This window comes from Podarcis pityusensis (genome assembly GCF_964106645.2).
Source record: "Podarcis pityusensis genome assembly, chromosome: 2".
Lineage (NCBI taxonomy): Eukaryota > Metazoa > Chordata > Lepidosauria > Squamata > Lacertidae > Podarcis > Podarcis pityusensis.
In genome coordinates, this window is record NC_138029.1 from 8,275,576 (window position 1) to 8,301,181 (window position 25,606).

At 45.2% G+C, this 25,606-nt stretch overlaps 2 protein-coding genes across 2 annotated transcripts; one reads left to right on the plus strand and one right to left on the minus strand.

The window, feature by feature from the left end:
• Nucleotides 1-1,917: 1,917 nt before the first annotated feature.
• On the plus strand, nucleotides 1,918-15,063 carry LOC308470942 (keratin, type II cytoskeletal cochleal-like; the record flags this gene model as incomplete). The annotated part of the gene is made up of 9 exons (XM_080994680.1): nucleotides 1,918-2,388; nucleotides 5,709-5,917; nucleotides 7,619-7,679; nucleotides 9,358-9,453; nucleotides 11,393-11,557; nucleotides 11,998-12,123; nucleotides 13,581-13,801; nucleotides 14,247-14,281; nucleotides 14,383-15,063. The coding sequence occupies 9 exons, from the start codon at nucleotides 1,918-1,920 to the stop codon at nucleotides 14,619-14,621; spliced, it is 1,623 nt and encodes a 540-aa protein (XP_080850806.1). The 3' UTR covers nucleotides 14,622-15,063.
• A 2,648-nt stretch (nucleotides 15,064-17,711) lies between these two features.
• On the minus strand, nucleotides 17,712-25,065 carry LOC308471080 (keratin, type II cytoskeletal cochleal-like). The gene is made up of 7 exons (XM_080995024.1): nucleotides 25,052-25,065; nucleotides 24,481-24,576; nucleotides 23,529-23,693; nucleotides 23,149-23,274; nucleotides 21,400-21,620; nucleotides 20,003-20,034; nucleotides 17,712-18,148 (listed from the first exon to the last, which is right to left on the minus strand). Exons 2-7 carry the CDS (start codon nucleotides 24,517-24,519, stop codon nucleotides 17,871-17,873), a joined length of 861 nt encoding a protein of 286 aa, XP_080851150.1. The 5' UTR covers nucleotides 24,520-24,576; nucleotides 25,052-25,065; the 3' UTR covers nucleotides 17,712-17,870.
• Nucleotides 25,066-25,606: the final 541 nt, after the last annotated feature.

Genomic DNA, 25,606 nt, shown 5'->3' on the forward strand with positions numbered 1-25,606 from the left:
TTATTGGCCGAGGGAGCTGGCATACAGCTTCTGGGTCATGTGGTCAGCATGACTAAGCCGCTTCTGGAAATGCCACTTACTTTCCTGCCAGAGTGGCACCTATTTATCTACTTGCACTTTGACGTGCTTTTGAACTGCTAGGTTGGCAGGAGCTGGGACCGAGCAACAGGAGCTCACCCCATCGTGGGGTTTGAACCGCCGACCTTCTGATTGGCAAGTCCTAGGCTCTGTGGTTTAACCCACAGCACCACCCACGTCCCAAACTGGTAGCGCTCCCCTAAATCTGCCTCTGATAAAGTGGGAAGGTTCAGTTGCAAGATCTGCACCATGTCATTACACACGCCACTCAGACAGTTAGGATGAGCGAAATGTCAACGTCAATTTCTCTCCGTTTCTCATTTTTCCGATCTTAAGTTCAAGTCACCACATTTCCATATCAGTTTGCACATCTTTTTGGCACCATTCATCATAAATTTAAATGTTTGTGTTTCAGAATTTGTCTTTTCTACAAACCATAAAACTCGGGGCCTCTTCATACGTTCTTTTTTGTACATGTAGGATTCTTGTTAAAGTGTCCACCTAAAAGTGTGAAGGGTGAATATGAGAAAGAGGCATTTGACAACATGTGCACCATATGAGTATGCTCATCACAGAGTTGGGGTTGGCTGCTGAGCAAATGGATGGTGGGGAACACAGTTTTGTTGCCAGCTGGAGCATTTAAAGGCCAGCCTAGTTTCGGATTGGTAAGACTTCTCAGTCAAGAACATTGAGGGAGGCATATTACTCTGTCTCTTGTATTTTCATCTTGTGATGGCTGGTAACTAATAGCAAAGCAGGGATTCAGGATGGAGAAATAAACACTAAAATACTGATGAATTACGGTGCAGAAATGTGGCAAAATAAACAGAAAAAAGAGAAGCCGAAAAATTAGCTACCTTGGAGACATTTGGTCCAAAGGCAATTTACAGACATTTCCAATAAATAAATGAACGGAATATGATGCCATCAGAATATGATGCCATCGCAATGTGAGTTTTCAGTGCCCTTTCCACTTCCTTGGCTGCTGTTTGCAGGGATGATCAGAATTTCAGCTTGATGGCATAGCAAGTGTTTGGCTCTATCAAAAATTACATGGGACGAGGATGTGCAATGGAGTCAGTGTTCATGTGGGACTGCCAACCCAGACATATAGTTCCAGCCACGCTTCCTTTGCTCAATGGGTCCAAACAGTGCCATTTTTGTCTAGAAAAAGAGGTGCCAGAACTCTCCACGAATACCTCTCTTGTTTTCTTAGAATGGCAATGGAGAGGTGCCAGTACCCACCTGTGAGGTGCTGGAACTGAGTTCCTGTGAGTTCCCCCTTTAAAAAACCTGGACCCAAGGTAAATCAACAAGGAGCTCCAGAGTTACATTGGCAGAATCTGAATTCAGATTTTGACCACATCTGTTCATCACCAGCTAAGTATTCTCACAGGCTTATGTATCAACATTTGCTTTTTCTCACCTGTAAAATGAATCAAGTGCCTCTTTCCTAACTCTGAACATGCTGAGGACATCAAAAGAGTACTTTTCTCTTGCTTTTCTCTTTTCATCATCACTATAAAAAGTGGAGGCCTTCAAGTCTAGTTTTTATGGAACTGGATTTCCCTGCCATTAAATTAGAAGTTACGGCAGACGTGCTTTTAAGTATAGCTCAGATCTCTGCTCAGCAAAACGGGCAAGCATGCTGGCTAACCAACACCCCAAGCTAATAAACAGGATGTAAATGGAGATTTGGGGCTGATGAGAGCTGCCCATCCCGCAGATAAAAAGAGGAGAAAGTTCCAGTTCTGGTTTCAGAGTGAGGGTACCGCCTGTGGATAACTTCCTTGCCTGCTCCAGCACACAGAGACACAAGGCATCATCCTTCATTCTGTTATGTCTTGCCAGTCATTCTGTGCTAGTACTAGAGGGGGTGGTGCAGTCAGGAATTACAGCTCATCCTCAGCTGTGGTACCAAGGAATGTGAAACGCTACAGTGCCGTTAGCACCGTCTCATACAAAGGGGGCAGCAGTGTGGGCCCCCGAGGGCTAGGATTTGGTAGCAGAAGTCTTTCTGGTATTGCGTCCTGCAGGCCCAGAATAGCTATTGGCAGCTACCGCCCAGTGAGATATGGATATGGTCTGGGGGCCGCTGGTTTTGGACATGGCTATGGTACTTCCAGCTTTGGCTACAGGGTTGGCGGAGTCAGTGGGACTTGCTCACCAGGCATTGCGCCTGTCACGGTCAACCCTCACCTCCTCCAGCCTCTCCACCTGGACATTGACCCCAACGTCCAAATGGTGAAACAACAGGAGAAAGAGCAGCTGAAGACCCTCAACAACAAATTCGCTTCATTCATTGACAAGGTGAGTCATCAGATGGCGGTCTCCACTCTAAACAACTCGTATAGATATTTCAGTGGATGGAGTTAAAGTTATTCGTTAGCCAAAATCTTCAGCAAGAAAGCATGCGGTTGGTAGTATTCAACTAAGTTTTACTCAGAGTATACACAATGAAATTAATGGACCTAACGTATTGATTTCAGCAGGTCTACTCTGAGGAAAACTTATTTTAATAATAATAATAATAATATATTATTTATACCCCCGCCTATCTGGCTGGGTTTCCCCAGCCACTCTGGGCGGCTTCCAACAAAATATTAAAATACAATAGTCCTTCATATATTAAAAGCTTCCCTAAACAGGGCTGCCTTCAGATGTCTCCTAAAAATCTGGTAGTTGTTTTTTCCTTTGACATCTGGTGGGAGGGTGTTCCACAGGGCAGGCGACACTACTGAGAAGACCCTCTGCTTGATTCCCTGTAACTTCGCTTCTTGCAGTGAGGGAACTGCCAGAAGATCCTCAACGCTGGACCTCAGTGTCCGGGCTGAAAGATGGGGGTGGAGACGCTCCTTCAGGTATACTGGACCGAGGCCATTTAGGTCTCAGCAGCCGCTCCCAGTCACCAGTCTAGCTGCCGCATTCTGGATTAGTTATAGTTTCTGGGTCACCTTCAAAGGTAGCCCCACCTAGAGCGCATTGCAGTAGTCCAAGCGAGAGATAACTAGAGCATGCATCTTTCTGGTGAGACAGTCTGCAGGCAGATAGGGTCTCAGCCTGTGTGCCAGATGGAGCCGGTAAACAGCTGCCCTGGACACAGAATTGACCTGTGCCTCCATGGACAGCTGCAAGTCCAAAATGACTCCCAGGCTGCGCACCTGGTCCTTCAGGGGCACAGTTACCCCATTCAGGACCAGGGAGTCCTCCACTCCTGCCCGCCTCCTGTCCCCCCAAAACAGTACTTCTGTCTTGTCAGGATTCAACCTCCATCTGTTAGCCGCCATCCATCCTCCAACTGCCATCCATCCTCCAATACCATCAAGTCATGTCCCAATGGGGAGAAGAGAATGAAACCATGTTTTACAGCAGAAACATCTTGACATGGGAATATATGGGTAATTCATAATTCCCTAGTAAGGAGCCTTGCTGACTTAAAACACATTGGATGTTACTTTTGGACTGAGGGTTATTTTAAAACTCTCAAAGCGAGCCAGCTTAGCCCAGCGGTACAACTGACCAACGCATTGCTTGGATCCCCCAATTGCTTCCAGCAGTTTGAGACCCACAGGCGCTGCCTGGCTTTTTAAAAACAACAACCACAAAACAAAACACAACAACTCTCAAAGCACCCTTGGGAGGAAGAACATTAAGTGGCCTTATCCATCTAAATCAGGGATGTGGAACCCAACAGAGGCTACTGGACTTCAGCCCCAGCCAGCAAGATCAATTGTCAAGGATGATGGGAGTTGTAGTCCAACAACACCTGGAGGGAGGGCCACAGGTTCCTGCTGTGTTGCCAGGGTCTCAGATAGTATGTTTTACCCACTTTGCTTACCTAAGGATGATCCTTTAAATTGATATGTCAGGAATTGAGCCTGGGAACTGCCACATAGAAAATACTTGTTCTACTACAGAGCTATGATTCACTGTTACTTTCTGTTGTGCTACAGTCTCTCCTACTCTACTTTCTGTAGTTTTGTGGTTTGGCCCTCTTGGTCTTCTCTGAGACCAATTCCACGTTGGTGCTTATAGGGCAGTGGGTTAGCATGTGGCAGCAGTTGTAGCCCAATTGCCTTAGGGTGCAAGTGGTTGCTAAAGGTTAAACCAATTAACACCTGTATTCCCAGTGACCATGGTTCTAGGGGGTTCCTTGATCCACCCTGTAAAGGGTGTGATGCAACCTTAGCATAAAGCTATGGCATTTCCACAAGAGTAGAGATGTGAGGAACTTGAACTTTGAGTCTTCAGCACGCAACGTAGTAGAATGGGTTCTACTACTTAATGCCAAACAAATTCAACTCCCAATTTCAGAATACTGGATTTCTGTACACACTGGCCAAAATATTAGATCCTACAGCACTGGAAGAAAGCTGGAAATCTATCACCCAAATTGATACATTTGGAGGACACATTCCAGTATTCTGTACAACTTTGTCCCATGGGGAGACACAGAGCTTTTCCAAATGATTGGTGGGTAGGGAAATGTTCTCATGCAACTATTGGGTTGGGCGTGGAGATCAGGAATGAGGGGAAGTGTGTGTATATATATATATATATATATATATATATATATATATATATAGCTTGCAGCAATTCAGTATGCCTAAGCAGTAGACTATAAACATAGTAAAGGTGGTGATAAAATGTCAAGCTAGGATCTCAAAGAACAGGGTCCAGAATTCCCACTCAGCTATGATGCAGCATAGTTCTGGGCACCACAGTTTAAGGACATTGACAAACTGGAACACATCCAAGGGAGGGCAAGAAACATATGGATGGGGCCTGGAGACCAAGTCCTATGAGGAAAAGCTGAAGGAGTTAGGTATGCTTAACTTAGAAAACAGATTGTGGCCACATCCATTCCATATATTTAGGGCACTATTATACCACTTTAACGGGATGCGGGTGGCACTGTGGGTTAAACCACAGAGCCTAGGACTTGCTGATCAGAAGGTTGGCGGTTCGAATCAGCGCAACAGGGTGAGCTCCCGTTGCTTGGTCCCTGCTCCTGCCAACCTAGCAGTTCGAAAGCACCTCAAAGTGCAAGTAGATAAATAGGTACCGCTCCTTCAGGAAGGTAAACGGCTTTTCCGTGCGCTGCTCTGGTTCGCCAGAAGTGGCTTAGTCATGCTGGCCACATGACCCTGAAGCTGTACGCTGGCTCCCTTGGCCAAGAAAGCGAGATGAGCGCCGCAACCCCAGAGTCGGTCACGACTGGACCTGATGGTCAGCGGTCCCTTTACCTTTATATCACTTTAACAGTCATGGCTTCCTCTAAAAATGTTCGTTACACGTGCTGAGAGTTGTTAGGAGAATCCTATTCCCCTTCACATTTCCCAGAGTTCCCTGGCAGGAGGGATTTATTCTTAAACTACTCTAGCAGCACCTCAACACACCAAACCACAGTAAGTTATTTGAGATGTGGCTGCAAAGTCAAGTTTGAGTAGGTAGGGTCTGAGTGTTTCATATCCTCCATTATCCTGTCTCCATGCTGGAGGAAGATATAACTATGGTTATATATGGCAGGAAGGAGAAGGGTTGTTGAAATAGGACACATGCAGATAAATATATAGGGTTTTGTCTACTTTCATCATAACAACAGTTGTTTTGTGGGCGGGGGGAGCTAGGTCCGCTTCTTGGAGCAACAAAACAAGGTGCTGGAGACAAAATGGAGCTTACTGCAAGAGCAGAAACGAGTCAGGAGCAACATAGAGCCCTTGTTTGATGGGTTTATCAATAACCTGAGGAGGCACCTGGAGGGTCTCGCATGCGACCGAAGTAAGCTGGAGACTGACCTGACCAACTCAAGAGATGTACTGGAGGATTACAGGAGAAAGTAAGTGGCATATATTTATCTGTGACACAGCATGTTTTCTGAAATTGCATAAGCTTCATTGGAAGAAGAAAAAGCTTTTTTTTTGTGGGGTATTCTACTACACATGAACACCATACAAACAGGTCCTTAATATATGCAGCTCTTCAAAAGTTTAGTGACACATAGCAGATTGAAATAAATTAAATCTCTTTATTGCCAGTCTGAGTCAACATAGATTTTGCTTACGCAAAGTTTGAAGATGTTGCTTCTGTGAAGTATTCCCTCAGAAGGAGCCATTTTCAAGGCCTCTGATAAGCCCCACTTGCCGCTGTTTGAGCATGCATAGTTGATTGATCCGTATGCACTGAGGCTAAGCGCACTAAGCTATCCTGCAAAGACTTCACCCTTCCCTCCAGGACTTCATTCTGCAAAGACTTGTGATGTTCTGCATTCGATGCACAACACAAGGCTTATGCAGTGCAGCATAGATATCTGTTGGGTCTGCATATTTTAGTTCCAGGGTGTGGTCTGAAGGTTCATGAGTCTGAGTAGGTCTGAAGACCTGTCTGGGTGACCACCTGGAAACCACATCGCTGCTTCCTTGGGTTCTCATGATGGAAGGAAAGCAGGATAATAAGAAAACTAAATACATAAGTGTGATTGATCCCTCTCCCTGGCTCCTGTGTGCTGATGAGAGGTTCAGGAGGCCCATTCCCCGCTTTCATGGCTTATCCTCTTCCTGTCTTTACTACAGGGATAGCTTGACTCGAGAACCAGTGGTCCTCCATGAGCTGTTGCACTCCAGCATGGACGATGGTCAGGGATGATGGGAGCTGTGGTCCAACTACTTCTGGAGGGCCATAGGTTCTCCTCCCCCCCCCCCCCCGGTCTAAAAAGGATCCATATTCCCATGCTAGGTTAAAGAACTTGACCCTTAGCCAAAGCTACATTCCCAGTCTCGTACAAGAAATTAGATGATAGCTCTGCCAAAGAACATAGCACTGGTACATCTGGATTTATTGAACTTTGCAGAAATTGTGTTCCTTTATAAGTTGAAGGACTGGAAGAGCTGCTGCTGTTGCTGCTGGGTTGGAGATGAGGCTGCAGGAATCTGTACCCGTCGCACAGTGACTCCTGCTGCACCTTACAAGGACACTAGTGCAGCAGCTACAGGCAGCCCACTCACTTAATAGACTACAGTAGAGTGTAAACATAATTATATGCACTGGGAAACAAAATAATAATAATGTGTGACTTTATTGTGATATTCACTGTGTTGCAGTGGTCCAAACCCCCAATATTTCCAAATGATGCCTGTATTTCTTTGAACTATAAGAAAAACCCATTTGCTGTGCTGTTCAAATGTCACAGACTTTTTACAATGTAAGAATAGGGCCAGTTTTGGAATGTTGCTATTTTGCAGTATGACTCAATCGTGCGCCAGCAAATTCAAGTTGCACAAATAAGGTGGATTTGGTGCTCCTGGCCAACAGATCTGCTTCACACATAATATGTAGTAAGGAAACTGATGGGAAAATGCATTGGGAAAGGTGGAATAAAGACGATGTTGAGTGACGTCATATACCCTCAGTGCAAACAACTCAGAATGAACGTAAATGCGTAGTGGGAATCATATAAGCTCTGCAGAATCTTGTGCAATCAGATCAGGATGAGTGCCCCATGCATGTTGCCTTGTCCAGAACTGATCCACTTTCTCACCAGGTATGAAGAAGAGTGCAATGGACGAACCCGTGCTGAGAATGAATTTGTAACACTTAAAAAGGTAAGTGATGCACATCTTGATTGAAATAAATGAGCATGGGGCAGAGGAAGCTGTCTTGTACCAAGTCAAACCATTGGCCCATGTCATCTACACTGACTGGCAACAGCTGTCCTTGGGTTTCAGGCAGAGGACATTTCCAGCTCCACCTGGAGAGCATGCCATGGATTCGACTTGGGACCTTCTGAAGATGCTCTAGCACTGTGCTATGGCCCCTCTCCAGTGACATCTCTTCTTTCTGGTGTTGGATATAAAGAATGTCCATTTACTAGTTGTTTATCTAAAGGCAGAGAGGTGACTGGAGGTCCTCTTTCCAAGTTTCAGCATTGTAAAGATTGGTTTGCAGCCTTTTGAGAAAAATATGTCAGGCACAGCCAGTGATTTTCCCCCCTGGGGGGATGCAGGGGTACGCATACCCCTAAACACTTTGTGAATCTAAGTTTGGCCTCATTGAGGGGCAGTATTTCAATATGGGTAGGAAAATGAGAGTACCCCTAAACATTTTTTTAATAAGAAAAAAAGCAGTGGGCGCAGCCATGTTGGGATGCTTTGTGAGGTGACTTCCTCGGTCTGTCTAATGGTAGGACCAGTCCTGGAGTACAGCAGAGGGGGGGAGCAGAATTGCATGTTGAGTATAAAGGTAAAGGGACCCCTGACCATTAGGTCCAGTTGTGGCCGACTCTGGGGTTGCGGCGCTCATCTCGCTTTATTGGCCGAGGGAGCCGGCGTACAGCTTCCGGGTCATGTGGCCAGCATGACTAAGCTGCTTCTGGCGAACTAGAGCAGCGCACAGAAACGCCGTTTACCTTCCCACTGGAAGGTATTTATCTACTTGCACTTTGATGTGCTTTCAAACTGCTAGGTTGGCAGGAGCTGGGACCAAGCAATGGGAGCTCACCCCGTCGTGGGGATTCGAACCGCTGACCTTCTGATCAGCAAGTCCTAGGCTCTGTGATTTAACCCACAGTGCCACCCACGTCCCTCATTTTGAGTATACAGACAGGCAAATAGATTGGAGAATAAGATGGTAAGTGCAGATAATGGGGAAGTATCTAAAGAGGTACACAGTCAAGAATCTAGCTGCTGCCCAGGTTAAAAAGCAAAACAAAACAGGCTTCACCTGTGATGATTCATAGCTAGGCCATAAGGAACCAATGAGGTCCTGAAGCCATGTTGAGACATGGAAGGATAGTACAATTCTAGCCCTCTCCAGACAGAAGATGATACTCGAGGGCTGAGCCAAAACTTCTTTCCTGAGCATGAAGAGCAAGATGGTTCTTCCCCAAGGAGCCAACCAGATTGGCAGGTGTATCTGACTTCAGCACTGGTGAAAGGAAAGTCCCCTCCACGGCACAAGAGGAGACTGAATTGCATTAAATGGTCTGATTCAACAAGGGCCTTTTCTCTAGTGAGAACTGAGCATGCTCAGGGGCCATGGGGTGTTGATTGGGTATTGAAGGGGGAAAATGGAATGGAGTGGCTGAAATCCTAAACAGCAAGCACTCTACACTGTCAGACGTCCCACTTGTATCTGCTTCAAACAGGCTTCCTGCTCTGCTGCATGAAATACTGGGTATGGGTGGGCCATTATCAAAGTACTCTACCAATGGCCCACTGTTGTGTTCTGGGAAATTGTAATTTAAAAGCACCCCGTCTTACCATATGTTTAACTGGTCCCTAGGATGTTGACTGCATATACATGAACAAGGCTGACCTGGGAGCGAAAGTGGAAAGCTTAATTGAGGAGATCAACTTTCTGAGATGCTTGTACGAGGCGGTAATGACATTTCCTAATCTGAAATACACATTGTAGCCCACTTTTTATTGATGAAGTGGGGAAAGTCTATATTCCTTTAAACAGCCACAGCAACAATGAGAATGTATGGTAATAAACGAGGGGGAAAGTCTAAGGTTAGCCAGTATACAGAGGCATTTTGACATATGTCTGATGAGCCCATTTGATTTTTCAGAAGCACAACCAAACTTCAGGTATGTTAAGTCAATGCATAGTATTCAATCTTATGCAGTTGGAGCTGATCACACACACACACACACACACACACACAGCGAAAACTGGCAATCCACAGGCCAGATCCAGTCTGTCTTGTTTGAGACAGAAGTTTACTGGAGTCTCCCAGGCAAGCATGGAAGAAGTCCAAGATAGGCCAGTCAGGACCATAGACTGCCCACTGCAGTACCTGATTACAAGTTCAAACTTGATGCAGGCAAATTGACACCCAGAGCGTTTGGAATGTCTCCCTGGAATAAAGCTGGAGCAAAGTGCAATCTTCAAGTTGTCTTGCTGTCTGGAGAGTTCCTCACGCTCCATCTCCTGAGGGAAAACTGACAGGCACTGCCTCCTCCATTGGAGCTGGGAAACTTCCTTATGCCCCTGGATGTGGCGTGATAGTGGAGGGGTGGCTCCAGAACTGCAGGACATTCTGTGGGCAAATAATGTGAGTCGGAAGAGCGATAGGGTTACCTCCTCAAGCAGAGAGGATGGAGGCATCACCAGACCTAAGTTCCCCTACTGCAAGGGGTCTCTGGTGTGGAGCTTTATCTGGTCTCTGATCACTTCATTACATTTTAATTCAGGTGTGCTGAAGGGTTTTTTTTAGTATTCTTCTCCTGCCACCAACCCCCTTTCTTATGCAGCCCTGTGCCTTGCTGTGTATTCCACATCAGTCTGGTTGAATTCCCCAATGGCAAAGAATCTCTTTAATAATTCCTGGAGCCTTTCAGGAAGTAAAGAGTGGCTAACCAGTTTTGGGCCCAAGAATTCACCCATGGCCAAACTTCAGGCAGGATGGGCACATGCCAGCAGTTGATGTGGCCAAAAGGGGGTGTACCCATCACATATTCACATGTATTTTCTTGCACGCACGCACGCACGCACACAGGCAGAGAGAAACATACACAAACACAGAAGCACTCAGCTTTCCTTCCTCAGCTGATTCATACAGAACAGCTGAGGAGGCAGGGCTGTCACTGCCCTCTCTGCTCATCAAATGTTTGATCTGAATCAAGGCTCTGGGCTCCACCCACCACTGTGTCTGCTTTAACACTCCTCCCCTTTTTGCTGCAGCCAGCAAAAATGCTGGGATATTGGGGGTGGGTGGGTACATCAAGCCGTTGACCTGGGAGTTAGTCACCCCTGACTTATTCCATCCCAACATATGTGGATCCCATACTGCTATGTCATGCAAATGAAATCCAAGATGGGACTGGTTTGATCCAGTCCCCCAGGCCTAGCTTCTGAATAAGAGAGTGGCCCTTGAGAATACAGAAAATGGTCATCTAATAATAACATACCCTCTAACATTTCTCCAAGGAAAATAGGAGACCTTATTCAATATTAATGATGATGATGATGATGATGATGATGATGATGATTTTACTATTTATACTCCGCCCATCTGAGTGGATTGCCCCAGCCACTCTGGGCGGCTTCCAACATATATAAAAACATAACAAAACATTAACCATTTTATAAAAAACCTTCCCTATACAGGGCTGCCTTTAGATGACTTGGGGGCAGATAACTCCATACTCTCCAACATTTATCCAATGAAAATAGGGACATCCTAAGGAAAAGTGGGACATTCTGGGATCAAATCATAAAAAAGGACAGCTTCTGTAAATCTGGGACTGTCCCAGGAAATTAGGGACACTGTAATAACAGGTGAGAGAGGAATCTCATACCTAGCTTCTTACAGGAACTCCAGGAACTCCATGCCTGCATCTCAGATACCTCTGTTATTGTGCAAATGGATAACAGCCGAGCCCTAGATCTGGATGACATTATTGCTGAGGTCAAAGCCCAGTATGAAGACATCGCAAACAGGAGCCGCTTTGAGGCAGAGTCATGGTACCAGTGCAAGGTGAGATTTAGATTTCTCTGGGAGGAAAGGATAGTTGATATTGTATATGTTAGCAGAGAAAGTTCACAACCAAAATCACTAGCAGCTCCTGGAGCATTGTTGAAATATTTTCTGTCTTGATGGCTAAGATAATGCCGTTCACAGGTGCTATCAGATAGATGCTGATTGCATTGTTGATGTTTAAATACAAACTTTTTTTAAAAAAAGATGATGTTTTAATAAAGCTTGGTTTTTTTTTGTTTTTAAAAAAGGTCTATAGGAAGATTGGTGTGTTTTAAAATGAGATGCAATGCATGGTTAATTGTTGTCTACCATGAAAATTACTGAAACTTCAGTGAACTTTAGTAAACCATGGATTATTAAGAGGGAAGAGTTGCTTGGATAATTATGAAGTCTGACTGCTCCAGAAGGTATTTCACATGTCATGTTTTCTTTCTAAGTATGAAGAGATGAGGGCAACAGCTGGCAAGCACTGTGACAACCTACGTGACACAAAGAATGAGATCATGGAGTTGAACCGTGTGATACAGAGACTGAAGGCTGAAATTGACAGTGCCAAAGGGCAGGTAACTCTGGGCAACTTTTGTGTGGGTGTCTGCCACAATTATACCAGTTTGTGCCTGGAAGAAATTCCTGATAAGCACAGTGAGCTGAGGAAAAATATGAAGGCTGGGCAACCTCACCCTCCAATTCTTCATGCTATTTGTGGGCAGGAAAATTGAGGGGTGTGCTTTGCGGAATATTGTTGGCATGGGATGTGATATTCGTTTCTCAATAAATAATCTTCTGGGAATTTTTTTAGCCAGCTCTTAATGCTGAAGAAACTCTATTGTTTGTTTATATTGATGAAAGCAAAGGGTGAAGGCAAGAGGACTGGAAGGAGTAGGAGCCATAGCGTCTATTAGCTAATAAGCAGGCACCGGACAGATCCAGAGCTGCCTAACTTCAGCAAGGTTGCAGCTTCGCGTCCTTTCAGATCACACATTTGGGACTATACTGACAGAAAGAAGAAATATAGTCAATTTTTTAAAAAACTAGCGAAAGCCTGATCAACTTTGGGTTAACTACCCCGAAACCTCCCACAGATATTTCACCTGAGCAGAATCCTCGGAATTGATTTCCAGTTTTGCTCTAGGCAAGATTTGGGGGGATCTTCATGTTTCCTGCTATAAAGTGTATAAATGAAGTGCCTGGCGCAACAGAGAGCCTTGACTTGAATTGTGTAATTCTTGCAAAGATGATACAATAGCTGCCTCTCTGGGGTCTCCAGAACTCACATACTTCAATGTGAAGAGTTTTAGGTTCTAATATCAGTCACTCTCACTACAGTCCCTCTACAGCAGGGATGGGGAACCTCAGGCCTGGGTAAAAGCTCAGGCAAAAGTAGCCCTCCAGCCTTCTCCATCTGGCCCTCAGAACTTTTCCCAGGCCACATCTGCTCCCTGACTATGCTTTGCATCCTGCTTAAGATTCTTTGGCCTGACTTGAATGTGTCCTTGAACTTTTGGATGCCTGGATGGAGGATACAGAGGGGTGTGTGAATGTGCATAGAAACTACTGTACAGAGATAAAATTTACACTCCTTGTGTTAAGTTGTGGGTGAACATATCAGACGGCGCAGCGATTCTTCAAACAGCTCTTGTTTATTCACAGGCCAGAACAGAACTGAACTGAAGGGTTCAGTCAGCCTGCTTATATAGAGCTCCAATACAACGTAACTGTAACAATTTTCTAAAACTATCCAATCACTGAACGTCACTTTCGATCCCTTATTTGCATAACTATCTACAGTATCCCCCTGCTGGCCCAGGGTGAGAACCTCAGTACATAACACCTTGCACAACCCTATTTTGCCTCTGTCTCCATCCACCACTGTTTCCCAGAAGGGAATGTTGTCCTCGGGCTGGAAAAGTCTCCTTTAGAACTTTAGCCCTAATGTCCAATTTATCCATGGTAGCTTAAATTGTTCAGCCCAATTGATGAGAATGTGACAGGACTATGTCTCTGGGTTTTGCCTCTGCAGCGCAGCAAACTGGAGGCTGCCATTGCAGAAGCAGAAGATCGTGGAGAGATGGCTCTCAAAGATGCTAAGTGCAAGCTAACAGAGCTAGAAGATGCCCTGATGAAGGCCAAAGCAGACATGGCCCGACAGCTGCGGGAATACCAGGAGCTCATGAATATCAAGCTGGCCCTGGATATTGAGATTGCCACCTACAGGAAGCTGTTGGAAGGAGAGGAGAGCAGGTGAGTTGATTGTTTTGATGCAAGGTGCACACACCAGGTTGGATCCAGAGATAGTCACATGTAGAATAGGCCTGCTGAAGTCACTGGGACTTTGGCTAGTCATTACTAACAAGTCCCATAGATTTCCTGAGGTCTATGCCAGACTAGCCAACATGGTGCCCTCCGGATGTTGCTAGGCTCCAACATCCACCAGCCCCAGCAAGCCTGGCCAATGGTCAGGGATGATGAAAAGCTGTAATCCAGCAACATCTGGAGAACCCCATGTTGGCTACCTCTGATCTTATCTCAGCATGACCCAACCCTTGAGGGCCACCACTTGGAAACTGATTTCAACTGCAACATGTGGTGAGCCACATGAACCAAGACAAGGGGGGATCACTTCAGTTCAGAATTCAACATCCATGATACAATGGAAATATGAGACTTTCCCATTCTCTCTGAACAGGTTGTGTGGTGAAGGAGTCTGCCCCGTGAATATTTGTAAGTTGTACTTTGCTTTCTATATTTTCACCTTTGTTATGGATCTTCTGTGAGTTTTGAACTAATGAAACCTGTGTTGTGTTTCCTTGTTATTGCTGCAGCAGTGTGTCGGACCCAGGGAGGAGCGGTGTATGATTCTGATCCTTGTATCGGAGGAGGATATGCTTCGAGTAGCAGGACCATAGTCCGAGGTGGAGGGATTGTTGGAAGAAGCATCATGGCTGGTGGCAGTGAACTGGGTGCCCCTTGCCTATCAGTTGGGGCACACAGTGCGGGAAGTGCAAAAAGCTCTAATGTCAAATTTGTGTCCACTTCCACTTCTTTTAGAACAAAATATTGAAACAAAAACAAAAAGGAGCATTCTGAAAGGGGAACTCGGTGCTTCAGCGGGGACACCTAAGCCTTCTAGAAGAGCATTTAGGGCTACTCTGCATACTCCTTTCTTTAGCCAGGTATGCACACCTGGTAGGGATGGGTGAGACATTCGTTCACATTAAAATGCAAACCTACCTAATTCACAGTTCTTGAAGCAACATGTGAATCAAAACACAGATGTCCTTAAAATTTGCATTTCTCCGAGTCTTGATATGTTGTTCTCCAACACAAATGACACCCAAAAGCATGCAACAAAGCATGTGTTATGGGAAAGTGCACACAAAACTTCATTCCTTGGGTTTATATATTAGGTGAAACGCAGATGAAAATGCACCTTAATTTTCAGGTGGTCTTTTTTGTTTTTTTTAAAGGGTTGCAGACTGGTGTAGAAATGGGAGGAATTTAACTTGGGGGGGGCGGGGGAGACCACCGGAGAACAATTAAAACTATTCCATCTCTATCACCTAGTTACAAAATATATGTGGACTGTGTCAAATATGCACAATGCATGCTAGTATTATGCACTCAGCTTTTTTTTTTTTTTTGCCTTCCAGCAGGGAAGCACATCTTTTCCCCCTACCACTCACAAGATCCCAACTGATCCCAAATGCAGAATACACCCACCCAAAACTTCTTTGCTGACTTGGTCCTGGTGGGCAAGCTGTTTTCCACCATTACCAATCAGCTCAAAAAAAAAGCAAAGAAAAAAGCTTTTGATAAGCTTGTGGGGAACTCTGAGGTTCCTCGAGAGCAGAGTATGTAAACAATTGCTTTTTGCAATAAGCAGGGATTTGATTATGTGGGGATCTCTTGGATAGATGAATGCTCAGTGGTGGCTAACTCCTTCAGATCATTTCATGCACACCAATGGGGCAACTACACACATGCAAAAACTGTCGTTTTTCAGCTTACCACAGCTAGCTGCACTGATTTGCAGTTGCATTCCTTTATTCAGTGTACAAGTAGAGGTGGCGACATTGCTGATTATTCCTCCTGCTGTCCCCGTGGTTTGCGTTTCTCTTGGATTAATTTCTGTATTTTCCAATAAACCTATACAGCAGCACATGACCTACAGTGTGATGGTATCTTAGCTTTATGAAAAAAACGCAAGGCTCCATAATAATTGTTATTTTTTCTGATGTGAGTCCCAGCCAGATCCTATAATATATACTAATAGCGAAGTCATTCTTCAAGTGTGAATCTTTATGTAACCAAAATAGCATTGCCTATGCACAAGAGGGAAGTAATCTGCAAGTTTGGGGAAATCCCAAGGTTTGCAGAAGTACAAAAAAAGCAAGTTTGGGAGTTGAGACTAAAATCATTTTGGTAAGGACTGAGCATGCATAGTGGGTATGCAGCGCTGACTGCCTGTTTCGGAGGGGTGGAGGAGAATTGAAAGGGAGAATCTTGGAAAAAGAGTTTGGCTGGCTGGCTGGCATTCTGAACAGGAGCCCACCATACTGCAACATTTTGTTGCAGGTTCTTCATATTCTCTTTCGAGTACCCACAAACAACCTTTTTCAAAGCTTTGAATATATGAAATGCCTCTGTGTCTAAAAACACATGGTAGGCAGAGTTCTTCTCCCACAAATTTAGGTAACCACAGCCAATCTTCTACACCCTTTCAGGATCAGAGTGCACCTTTCTTTAGTCACTGGCTGTTTTCTTACAACAATTCAGAGTTGATGAATACTTACTTATAAGGCTGCTGACATTATGTTCCTGTACTAGAAAAAATCCTAAACACCTGCTTAGTGGAGGGCAGTCTTTATGGGGCTACAGTGTCACACTAGTGTGCAGCCTCTCGCTGCTCTCATGCCTGGTATAGTTTTGCTTCTGGTCTACTTGGGGGGCAAGTAACTTTGGGTGGCATATAAGTGGGTGGATCCAATTCTGTGCCACAACCAAGTTCAAGAACCCACATGCCCAGGTGTGCCACCCCTCCCCACTCTCCCCCATGCCTTTGCCACTAGTCACACTTGTGGGAGGGGATGTAGGCCAGTCGTAGACTATTTGTCTTGCATGAAAAAAGTGACAGCTCAGCTCACTTCTTTCAACACCGGAAGGACAGCAGAGTGACAAGGTAGGGATGGAGTACTGGAAGCTGAGATCCTGAAGGGGTGAGAAGCAGCCAAAGGGGAAGGTAGGAGGCAATTTGCTGATCCCTCCAGGAGGAAATCAGGTAGTCCTACCAAGGACCTGATCTAGTGACCCATTTCCAGCCCCACAAGCCATCAGAGATAAGGTGAGCCCCCTTTACCACCTGCCAGATTAAGAGAAGCTCAAGAGGTCTCCAGGTGGCTGAAGCCAAGGTACCATAGTGGTTGGACTGTTGAACTAGGACCTGGGAGATGAACCATAAAGCTCATAGCGTGGTCCTGGGCCAGCCACTGTCTCTCAGCCAAATCTAGCTCAGAGGGTTGTTGTGTGAGGATAAAGAAGTAAGGAGAAGAACCATGTAAATCACCTTGGAGCGTGGGTAGGGAAACTAAGGCCTGCAAGCCAGATCAGGCCCAAGCCTTCTGGATCTGGCCTGTGGATGGTCCGGGAATCACTGCGTGGATCGCCAGCATGCACATTATTTCCCTCTCCCTCCTTCTCCTTCACACAGTGGTGGTGGCAGCGGCGGGAGCACCTCCTCCCTCTCTCTTCCTGGCTTCTCCCCGCCCTGCCTAGAGGAGGAAGGGGGCTGGGCTTTGTTGGTGCCAGCAGCAGCAGCAGCACTTGATTGGCTGCCATTTTTAAGCAGCCCCTCTCCAGAGCCCTTTTGCGCACTGCTCATCGTCCCTCCACCGCCGCCAGCCCCTGCCACTCACAAGACACAGGGTGGGTGGGAAACCACATCAGTTGCGTGGACCAAAGAGGGAGATCCTAGGGCCGCGCCCGCTTTAAATGAGGCAAGCCACACACCACGAGCCAGCCAATTGGCTGGCTCAGGGGATGGCGTGGCCCGAGGATTCCCCTGATCGCACGGGGGCGTGAAGCCCACCACACCACCTCCTCCTGGTGTTGGAAGTGGCTTTTATCAAACAATGACTACAATGAGCAAACAGGGTTTTTCCACTTTCAAATTTATATATCTCACTTCTTGTTCCCCAAATCATCAACAAGTGCCCCCCGCTTCTTGCTCAGCAATGACAGAAGCAGACATTCTTTTTCTGATATCAGGAGCTGAGAAACATTTGTGTTTCATTCTACACAGGACTCCATATTTTCAATGTGGTGGCCCACATGAGTAACTAGCAGACACAAAGCGCAATGTGGTGGTCTTAGTACTTCCACCACTGAAGCCCTGAGCAGGGGCATGTGTCACTGGGCAAGAAGAACTGCGAACATCCCCACCACTTGTCTGGACGCTCCTTGTGGTTGTGCTGCTGCCAGAGGTATCACGGCTGCAAACACCTTCACTTCTATGGCTGCTTCCATGTGTGTCTCCTGCTCCACGGTGGGGGCCACCATCACTCACTATCGCCCCCTCACTTCTCTGAACACCTGAGGAGGAAGAAAAGAGAACAGCACATTTACGTTTCTTAGGGAACCTAGACTTAGCTTCCTACCAGAATAAGGACACACTTCTTATGGAAGCTTCCTGGCTTTCATTGATCTCAGCTAGCCAAGTATCTAAGAAGATGAATTCATGTAGGGTAAGACCCATCAAGGCCAGTTGTAAGACATACTAATGGGTAAGCATGGGACTTCCATATTCAGATGTTAGAGACAAACAACAGCAGATGCCTATAGCCACCTGGTCCTGCTGAAGACCCTTTGGGGTAGAGCATCTGCTGTGCATGTGGAAGATTCCAGGTTCAGTCCCCAAAATCTGCAGTTGGTGACATATCTTGCCTGAAACTGTGGAGAGCTGCTCCTAGTTCACATGGAGCCACGTGGACCAATGGTGTGACTCGGTATAAGGCAAGACAAGACAGAGAAGCCAGTAGGAGAACACTTCAATCTCTCAGGACATTCAATACAGGATCTCAAAGCAGGTGTCTTATTACAACAGAATTTCAGAAACAGACTTGAAAGAGAAGTTGCTGAATTACAGCTTATCACTAAACTGCAAACTATGGAGAGACCTGGTCTTAATAGAGATAATGGATTCCTGTCTCATTACATATGCTAATCATCTGCATACTATTCCTTGCTTCTTTCTGTAGGACTAATTGCAGTTGTTAACAGTCGTCAACAGGTTTACCTGTTGCATTGAGCCAATCACCCATCTCCTACTGCCCTCCTGAGAAAAACCCCACCCTACCCTCCCAGTATATATAAGGGTCTGGTGACTTCGGTTTCAGCGTATCTGAAGAAGTGTGCATGTACACAAAAGCTTATACCAAGAACAAACTTAGTTGGTCTCTAAGGCGCTACTGGACAATTTATTTTTATTTATTATTTATATATTTCAGTATAAGGCAGTTTCTCATGTTTTCATTATGATCTATGAGCTTATAGGCAGCCAGAGGCCCAGCACTGGAGAAGGAATGCAGGAGGACAAGATAAAGCTTTGAACTGATGCAACAAGGCACTTTTTGTTTTTAAGGTGGCAAAGCAGTTGGCTGGTTTACTCTGGTCTCACACTTACTGTCTCTTTGTGGTGTGGGTGGGTGGGGATTAGTGCTGTGCACCCAATCCATAAATCTCCTTTTAAAACTCAAATGCTGAACTTGATTCGACTGTGTACTTGATCAATAAATACATCAATAAAATCTGCATAACTTTCAATTGGAGTAAAAGCAATATTCCAAAAGGAAAACAAATATTACTGGAATGTTTAGATGGCGCACACATCACCGCAGGCACCATCTTAGAAGAGTCACTGGTAAGAGTTTAGGTGAAATCACTCTTTCAAAATGGAGCCTGCAGTCTGGAGTTCTGCAAGTGCTTCTAATAAATCTTGTTAAAGAAGTAAGCAATAGTGATCCAATAGTGGCATGTTTTTAAACAGTTCGAAGGTTTTTAATCCACTAGTCTAATTAATCAACTGAGTAAATGTTTTAGCCCTAGGAAGCATACTTTGAAGGTCCAGGAAGGGACTGGGTTGCAAATATGTGTGGATTTGGGCAGGGCTGTCTTAAGCATTTGTGGCACCGGAGTGCAAAGATCTGCCTAGTGCCCCTCCACAGGTTGCCCAGTCCCAGGTGTGCAGGAGGGCGGAGCAGTTCGGCCGCCTCAGCGTCTCGGTGGCTTGGCCACCCCCAAACTCGTGGTGCAGAGCCGCCCACAGCAGAAGAGCCCGCCACAGCACTCCGACCGACGGGCAGGCTTCCTTTTTAAACCACCAAGAGGATGTGGACTAGGGTCTCATAGTACTTGTCATATAGTTATCTCAGTTTATAAGCTACTTACAGATGTTCACAGCACACTCCCCTTCATTCAGCCTAGTGAGAAATGAAAAAAAGAAGAACCATTTCAGATCTCTGTCTATGCTCAACAGGCTTGAGGTGCCTTTTTGGGCTCACTGATGTGTTAGTAGTCATTGTGACTTGATGACTTACAGTCAAATGACTGAAATGTCTTTATTGAAAACCATCATGCAGAGGCAAGGCTGGTGCCAGGGATGAGGGGGACCCTGAGCAAGGGACCCTCCAGACCACCCCAATGACACCCTGATGGGCCCTTTGCTCGTAATCCCTTAAAAAAAAAATTTCTAAGGAGACAGGCTGTGCTCAGCCTGGTACTGTTAAGCAAATCGTTGCGTGAGGCTGCAGCCAGTGAGCAGCCCCAGCTGTGGTCCAGGGCCCATGGACCACAGCATTTCCCCTACCAGGCTGGGTGCTGATAATGGGCCTCATGGGAGCCAACTCCTAGGGGCCAAGGTCACTTTGGCCCCACCAATAAAATATTTGAGGGGGGCAGGCCTCCCCAAAGTTGATGGGCATTGGCATTCAAATGGTGTGTGTGCATCTGGGGGCCCCAATATTTTATTCAAGTTGGCACCCCTAATGAGCTTGTGCAGATATCCTACCTGTGATGGCTGTTTTACAGATGCAAGTCACTTCTTGATAACTATAGTCAATAAGTGAGTGGACAACATGTGAATTAGCCTTTGCAGCTCCTTTTAAAGTATTAAAAGTGCTTTAAAAAAAATCTGTTCTGTTTCTGAGTATATTAAAGGATAATGTGTACCAGAAAAAAAAGAAAATAAAAAACCCTGAAGGTCTAAAAGTGAAACCGGAAGTGAAATACTTGTTATAAATGCATCCCTCCCCCTTTCAAATATTATCTCTAGATTTTGTCAAGATGCAGCATTCAAAATGGAACTAATTTATATTTCAATGTCCAATTTCAAAGCCTGAAATCTTAGATGAATTCTGGAGTGGGAGACGGTTTTAGTAAGAGAGCAAGCAGCCCTCATATTGTAGCACCTAACTTTCATTTCCGTAATGAAACTTTTCATTTTGATATTTCAAAATTCAAATGCCTGAACCCAATTATTTCAGACTTGGAAATCTGCCACACGTTGAATTTTGTGCAAATAACTTCATTTCTAATCTGAACATAGGGGGTAAAGCAAACATTGTTTGGAAAGCAGAGGCTCCACCTTCTCCAGAGGATTGAGGAGAACAGACACAATGTCCTGACATCATGCAGGGGCCCTCTGAACACTGAGGGGGCCCAGCCCCCTTAAAAATATATATCTGCCTACCAGGAGCCAGTGCCCTTGTTGGAATCGTACTGGGAAAAGACATATTGCTTGGGATTCTTCCCACCGAATGTTTTTAACAAGCTTAAATTACACTCACCAACTTTCCTCTCCTTCAAGAAGCTTCCTGTATGTGGCAATCTCAATATCCAAAGCCAGCTTAATGTTCATCAGTTCATGGTATTCCCGTAGCTGGCAAGCCATGTCCTGCTTGGCCTTGTGCAGGGCCTCCTCCAGATCTGCCAGTTTGCATTTGGCATCCTTCACTGCCATCTCCCCACGTTCCTCAGCTCCAGACACCTCCTCTTCCAATTTGCGACGCTGTCAATGCAGAATGCACAGGATATTTCCCTATGTACCTTCCTCGGTGTGCTTGGAAGTTTGACCCAAGCCAACCTTTGTTCCATATGAAGAGAGCCATTGGCAAGCTGTGATATCCTGCACTGCTCAGGTGTGCTATTATTTCTGAAACTTCCAAATCAGGGCCAGTATATTGCATTTTATCAGATCTCCTGCCATCTTCACTTCTACTTAAAAGCAGTTGTGTGGATACACAGAGGAAAGAGATTTGCTCTTTGTATCTGACTCCAATGTACTGTTTTATGGAGTTTTGCATTCTTTTATTGTAAGCTCCCTGGTGATATATTTGAACAGAGGGGTATTAATTTAATAAAATAAATAAATATGAGCTGAATTGGAAAGTTGCCCTGGGAGGAAAGAGGGTAATCCTTTCCCAGTGACATTTTCCCCATCTAAATTTACACACTTTGGGGAAACATCCTCCTCTTCCTCCTCCTCCTCCTCCTTCTCCTTATCCACCCTTCTTCCCAAAGAAGCTCAGGGAAGCAGACATATCTTCAGGTTTTTTTAAAAAATACAACTACGAATAAAATAAAACACATTTCAAAACTGTCCAAAACATCTATTGAAAACTCCCAATAAAACATTATAAGCAAATTGTGTGTATGGAGAGGTCTGCCAAAGCAGAAATGTTTTCAGCAGGTATCTAAAAGAATGCAGTGATGGTGCCTGACTATTCTCAACAGTAAGGGAATTGCAAAGTACGCCTCCTCAGAAACGCAAACAGACATTGTGTGGCACTCGTAGAAGTGCAAGTTCTGCAGACTGAAGTGATCGTCAGAACATATGAAGTAAGATGATCCCTTAAGTAACATATATGTCTGCCTTTTTTAGCAAGGCACATGGCACTTTTTTGGTACTGTGAAATTTACATCAGGAAAACAGAGGAAAAGAGTTCGCAACTCCCTGCCCTGCTCTTGTTCCCAAAACAAGTCAATGAAATGTCATCTGTGAGACAGGGTGGCATTTGCTTATTAATTCCTTTTCTATCTTTTTTATACTGTTTTTGGCTGTATTTTTGTTTCCATGGGTGTTGTTCTATATTGTACATCGTGTACACCACTTTGAGATTTTGCAACATGTTAAATGGTTTAGGAAATGCTTTTAAGAAAGCACAAATAAAAATAAGTGGATCCAACCCCAAAGTTTCCTGGAACCAGATGTTATCGGGATGAAATGGGAAGGGATCACAGGGAAACAGCTTACACATCTTTGTGGGGAACATCTCTATCTGCCCTCAAAATTTGTGAGGGGCTTCCTGAGAAATGCCCCTCTATGTGGCACTTGATATTCAGGTTTGCTGCCTAAACTTGTCTATTGAATAGACAAACCAATGGACCAGAGGAGGGGAGCCTGTCACATTCCACTTCTTCCTGGGCTCCAACTCTCATCAGCACCATTCAACGTGGCCAATGGTCAGGGATGGTGATGGGGGCTGTAGTTCAACACCTGGATGACCACAAATTCACCATCCCTGCATTAAACTCACCTGAGCCTTGACGCTTGCAATTTCTGACTCCAGCCTATGAGCAACACGGGTCAGAGACTGAAGTTCTTCCTTGACGTTATGCAGATCGTCACAGCGTTTCGCTGCTGTTGTCCTGAGCTCATCATACTACCATGAAAAACAAAATAACTGGTTAAGAAGTGGAGCAGGCAAGAATTCGGCCATGTTTCCCCAAGGACAGGGGTGAGGAACCTGTGGCTCTACTGGTATTGCAGGGCTATCGTTCCCATCGCCCCTGACAGTTGGCCATGCTGGCTGGGGCTGATGGGAGCTGGAATCTAACAACATCTGAAGGGCTCCAGGTTCCCCACCACTGATGTAGGAGAAAGGATCCCTGGGGCGAAATCTGCCCAATTCCTTACCCTGCACTGGAACCAAGCCTCAGCCTCAGCTCGGCTTCTGGAAGCAATTGCTTCATATCGACGCCGGAACTCCTCGATCGCATGGTCCATATCTAGGCCTCGGCTATTGTCCATTTGCACCATAACACAAGTGTCGGAAATGCAGTTTTGGAGCTCACAAATTTCCTGCAGTGACATAGTATGTGAAATCTCAGTTATGTATGTGTAACCAGGAATTGAGACAAGTGCTGAAGTAACTTCATGTTTAGAAACTTTTGACCAAACCTGGGTTTTAACAAATCACACTGGCATTAATCTAACAAACAAAATTAGATTTAGTAGGTAGTGCTGTGGGTTAAACCACAGAGCCTAGGACTTGCCGATCAGAAGGTCGGCGGGTTCAAATCCCCACGACGGGGTGAGCGCCTGTTGCTCGGTCCCAGCTCCTGCCAACCTAGCAGTTTGAAAGCACGTCAAAGTGCAAGTACATAAATAGGTACCGCTCCGGTGGGAAGGTAAATGGTGTTTCCGTGTGCTGCTCTGGTTCGCCAGAAGCGGCTTAGTCATGCTGGCCACATGACCCGGAAGCTGTACGCCGGCTCCCTCGGCCAATAAAGCGAGATGAGCGCCGCAACCCCAGAGTCGGTCACGACTGGACCTAATGGTCAGGGGTCCCTTTACTAAACAACACAAAGGCCTAGACAGCTTCTGTAATATGTTAGGTCTTCCTTTAAAGCTCTGGAAATAGTGCTTTATATAATAGTGCTTTAAATCTATCCCTGCCGATGTGGCCTGCCAGTCCAGTCAGCTTCTGGAATGGGTGAACGGGCTACCATCATGTCCTTTGCTTCCAAGAGCAAATATCTTGGTTACATCCCGGGAGCCAAGAGAACTTTGTGTTTTACTGTTTTAGACCTTTCTTTAAGAGAACTGAGTGAGAATGCTTCACCACAATAGCAGAAAATCTTATCACCTGTTTATATGCACATTTCAAGAAGCTGATTTGTTTCATATGACTTTCTGCCTTGGCTTCCAGTTCTGCCTTGTGTGAATAGACACAGTCCAAATCCTGCAAAAGAAAGGAAACCACAGCGATTTGTACCACATTTTACCACCTGGAACAAGGAATGGGATGAGGCATGAAGCTCAAAAGGCAAAAGTGGCGATTGGCCCCCTAGGAACCCAAGAATCATTGGTGTGGTTTAGCTTCTGCCCTCACCCACATATTTGCATGGAGATCTCTCCCTTGAAATAGAGCTATGTGAAAAGCAAGCAGTTTTTAATTGGAGTGCTCTCGGAAAACATTTCTCTGTTTTTATAAGCTCGACCTGTCTGTGACGTCTCCCCAGCAACACATCCACCCCTTCTGTTACGAACTCTGGGCATTTTCCTAGTTAGCTTGGCTTTGTTCCCTGAGGGGAATGGCTGTGCATTTTGTTTTTGATAGCAATGGCCACTTGGAAACTTAGGGAATCCCTAGTGTGCCCTGAGAAGCCTTCTTAATGGCGCAATTGGAAAAGTGAAATAATCACGATCCAGATCACCCTCAATAATTCAGGGCAAATACAGAGATTATATAAATACACGTCAGAGTTTTTAAATAAAGTGATTACATAGGTAGTAAGATAAAAATTGCAACTTCTGACAAAAATGTTGCTGTGCATAACCTTTTTCAGTAGCACAAATTCATTCTCTGTAGATGTTCGCCTGTTGCATTCTTCCTCGTACCTAATCCAATAAGGGAAAATATTTTTTAATCATTTTAATCATTAAACATTAAAACAAAACACCAAAGAAAATAGCAATTCATAAAGAATTAGATATTGGAAAGACATTTTTAGGGGAAGTTATAAAATCCGCACAGAAGCTTTTTAAAGGATATAATCTATCTATAACCATACAACACTTCATGACAGTCTTCTGCAACCTCCAGATTTTTGGGGTAAGAATTGTCATCAACCCTGACCACTGGCCATGTTGTCTGGAGCTGATGGAAGTTGGACTCTAACATCTGAAGGGGAAGGGTAATATGATGAGGGTAATATCATTTTGGGGAAGGGTAATATGATGAGGGAGAAAGTTGGAGGATTCTTGTGAGG

Excerpts from the sequence above, each read along its gene's own strand:
- LOC308471080 (XM_080995024.1), bottom strand. The coding sequence starts at position 24,519 with ATGAAACAAATCAGCTTCTTGAAATGTGCATATAAACAG. Across the intron at positions 23,275-23,528 it reads AGGCTTGGTTCCAGTGCAGG|TATGATGAGCTCAGGACAAC; the intron begins GTAAGGAATTGG and ends TTTTCATGGTAG. Across the intron at positions 21,621-23,148 it reads TTGCAAGCGTCAAGGCTCAG|CGTCGCAAATTGGAAGAGGA; the intron begins GTGAGTTTAATG and ends CTGCATTGACAG.